The sequence below is a fragment of the Cyprinodon variegatus genome, unplaced genomic scaffold (assembly GCF_000732505.1).
Source record: "Cyprinodon variegatus isolate N-32 unplaced genomic scaffold, C_variegatus-1.0 Scaffold2097, whole genome shotgun sequence".
In the NCBI taxonomy this organism is placed as follows: Eukaryota; Metazoa; Chordata; class Actinopteri; order Cyprinodontiformes; family Cyprinodontidae; genus Cyprinodon; species Cyprinodon variegatus.
In genome coordinates, this window is record NW_015152550.1 from 43,729 (window position 1) to 46,832 (window position 3,104).

At 42.2% G+C, this 3,104-nt stretch overlaps 1 protein-coding gene across 1 annotated transcript in view; it reads right to left on the reverse strand.

Moving 5' to 3' along the window:
- Positions 1 to 3,104, reverse strand: part of LOC107105151 (NACHT, LRR and PYD domains-containing protein 3-like) — a gene marked incomplete at its 3' end in the record, with an annotated part of 36,658 nt that overhangs the window by 30,959 nt on the left and 2,595 nt on the right. Inside the window, exon 2 of the mRNA XM_015405271.1 lies at positions 2,739 to 2,883. Within this exon, the coding sequence (XP_015260757.1) occupies positions 2,739 to 2,848 (110 nt within the window). The remainder of the gene's footprint in view (positions 1 to 2,738; positions 2,884 to 3,104) is intronic.

Here is a 3,104-nt window from a genome sequence, read left to right on the forward strand (position 1 = left end):
GAAATCCATAGTCTAGAACTGATCAACTAGAAAACCCAAGAACCAGAGTCATTTAGCAGAGTCAAAATAGGTTTTATGAGTTTCCCAGTCAGGCTGTTCCTTCCCCTCCTCTCAGGTGCTACAGGTGTCAGAGCTACAGACACATGGCAGCAGTTTGTGGGGGAAAGCAAAGATGTTCAAAATGCAGAGAAGAACCCAGAATGGAGGAGAGCAGGGAAGAAGACGGAGAAAGGTGCTGCAGCTGTGGAGGCCAGCACAGAGTTAACTATGGAGGATGAGGAGAGAAAGGAAGCAGTGAAAATACAACACGTTAAATCAACAAAAAATATAAGGTTTGCAGAAGCAGGGAGGAGAGTTCAAGGACAAAGGAAGGAGAAATGAATCAGGCTCAGAATCAGGAACAAAAGCAAAACAAAGAAGAAAGAGAAAATAACTTCATTCCAACAGTAGAGAAACTCATTTGATTCATAGCCTGTCATCAGCTGCACCAAGCCAAGCATAAGACGGAGAACATCAGGATCATTTCCAGAGGAGCTGAAAAGATGGAGGGAAGAACAGGAGCATCTGGAACATAAAATATTAAGATATTGTTAATAATAAATAGTAATTATATCAGATAAAGGGAAATGGGTTATTATATTATTGGTTTAAAATAAAGTAGATACATTTATTTCTTAGTATTGTCATTTCGTTACACAATCCTTACCAGCAGGTGGCATTAATGCACTTTAAAATTGTTAGCCAACAACAATTAAAACCGAAAACCACAAAAGAAGAAGAAGGAGAGCTGGTTGGCCAGAGAAGCTGGAGGAGAGGTGCATGGTGCGTGGAAACAGGAAGTAATTCTTGTGGGATGGAAGAAGGAAATAGTGAAAACGAAGAAGATTGGAAGAGAGTAGAATCAAAAAATGAGAAAAAGTGGAACAAGCAGAGATCAATTGAAGGGGACTCCAGTTCAGATCAGACAAGTGATGAAGAATCTAGAAAATCCACAGGTGTATGCATATCTGCTGCATCTCACGGGTGTGAAGTGAGTAAAAGATCTGAGGAAATAAGAAAGTGGAATTTGAGCTCAGAATAACTTCTGCTGAAGCTGCAAGAAGGATCCCATCCCAGTCAGAAAAACCAAACCAAGAGTTCAGCACATGACAAATTCNGAAACAAAGACGCTTAGTTAACATGATTCAGCTCCAGTTTTCCCAGTTATCTGCTCTCTGATCTGTCCTGTAAAGCTGGAAGCTGATCCTATTCTGTGTAAAACTCTGGGAAACATGTTTTGTTTGTTCCTCAGCTGATAGCAAACAGTGTCTGAACATCAGTAAATCAGAAAGTCAGTCCTGGTCATGGAGCTGATGCAGAGGCAGGTGTTTAATATACGTATTAATTAGGTTTCAAGTTTATCTTGTCTGGAACTAGGTTTTAGAACAAAACTAGAGAGAGTGAGTTTATTTCATTACATTTCTACCAACACAGTGAGAAAATGAGGAAAATGTACTTGTACTTGAAATACAATGTTGAACCTGAAGTTTTTAGTTTTACTTATGTAAAGAAGGGTTCAACCAGTACGTTTACTAATCTAAAAATCTCAGTCCTTTTAAAAGTTCTTTGTTCACATGACCCCCAACCCAGTTAAGCCACAGCCAGACAAGAAAACGACCAGAGGGAGACCCACACTTAGGCTACGGCAAAAGGGGCACCAGACCTGGCCTAAAGGGCTGATTACGATTCTGCAACCGCATACATCAAAAGTCGCTTGGGTCTAGTCGCGAACCAGTTTTGCTGGTATGATTCTGCACTGTTGGTCTGGAATTTCTAGGGACGCACAGCAGTTTGCCGCCAAAGCACAAGGGGGAGCCTATTCAAGAACTCGTGAGAACTTTCGGCGGATTGTCAGGAGAACTTCGGTGGCGCTGCTGGGAGTGTTTATTTTCCAAAACAATAATGGAGTGTCTGCAAGATATCGCGCTCATGGAGATGGATCTAGAGTTGCTAAACATCGAAGAGCAACAGGTTCTGTTAATGAAGTTGGCAGAAAGACCAATTAACCATTCGTCATAGGTGCACATGTTGCTTGGTTTTTAAAAATGGCGTGCCCCGGCACCAAATTGAGAAGGAAGACCACACAGACAGCTGGAAACGCATACCAAGGACCAATCACATCTGCTCAACGCACAGCCAGGATTTTCTTGAGGTGCGCAACAACGTTTGCAGAGCCACTGCGCGGGGGGGCGTTGTTGCGTTCAGAGACAGATTCAATGGTTGCAGAGGCTACGCGTCAGAAGTATAAATTGACCTTAAAACCTCAAGTCACTCTGACTCCCAGCAGCCACACACTCACACGCCTAACCGCACATGCATTCCTCCTACAAAAGGGACCAGAACAGCCAATCTCAGAAACCCCCCACCCCCCACCAACACACAGATACAGGCCTCCAGTGGGGAAGGACTACGTGGAAACCAGGAGACGCCGCAGAGAGCCCAAAGCCCACATTTAGTGCTTCCCACACTTTCAAATGCAGTGGTAAAAATACGTTCTGGTAATGAGAATTTTATCCCACTCTACTTCAGGAGAGTTAGTTTAAAACTTCTATTCATTTATACCTATGAAAGAAATAAAGAATTAGTCCTGCCAGTGTTAAAAGCTGAACTTCTCAGCTTAAAGTTCAGTCTGACTTAGTTTCTATGTATCAGAGGCTGATCGAGTTTAAACAGGATTATTAATGATTGACAGACCTTACCTTTGTTCAGGTGCTCCAGGATCATTACTGAAACCTTCAGGAAGATCTTTGGACATGTCAGAGTTTAGAGGAACACAGCTGGCTGCTGGAAACACTGCTCTGTCCTCCATTAAAGTGTCTCTGTCTCTCCCAGTATAAAATCCATCTGAAAGGGAAACAGAGACCCTCGTTAAACAAATGGTTCAGTCCCAGTGTTCCCAGTTAGCTGCTCTCTGGTCTGTCCTGTAGAGCAGGAAGCTGATTCTATTCTCAGCATGTGAGACAAACATGAGACAAAAAAAACCCAAACAGAATTGAATTAATTAGAAAGTTGAATAAATATAATACAATTATAGTTAAATGATTATTTGAGTCCAGAGTAGTTTG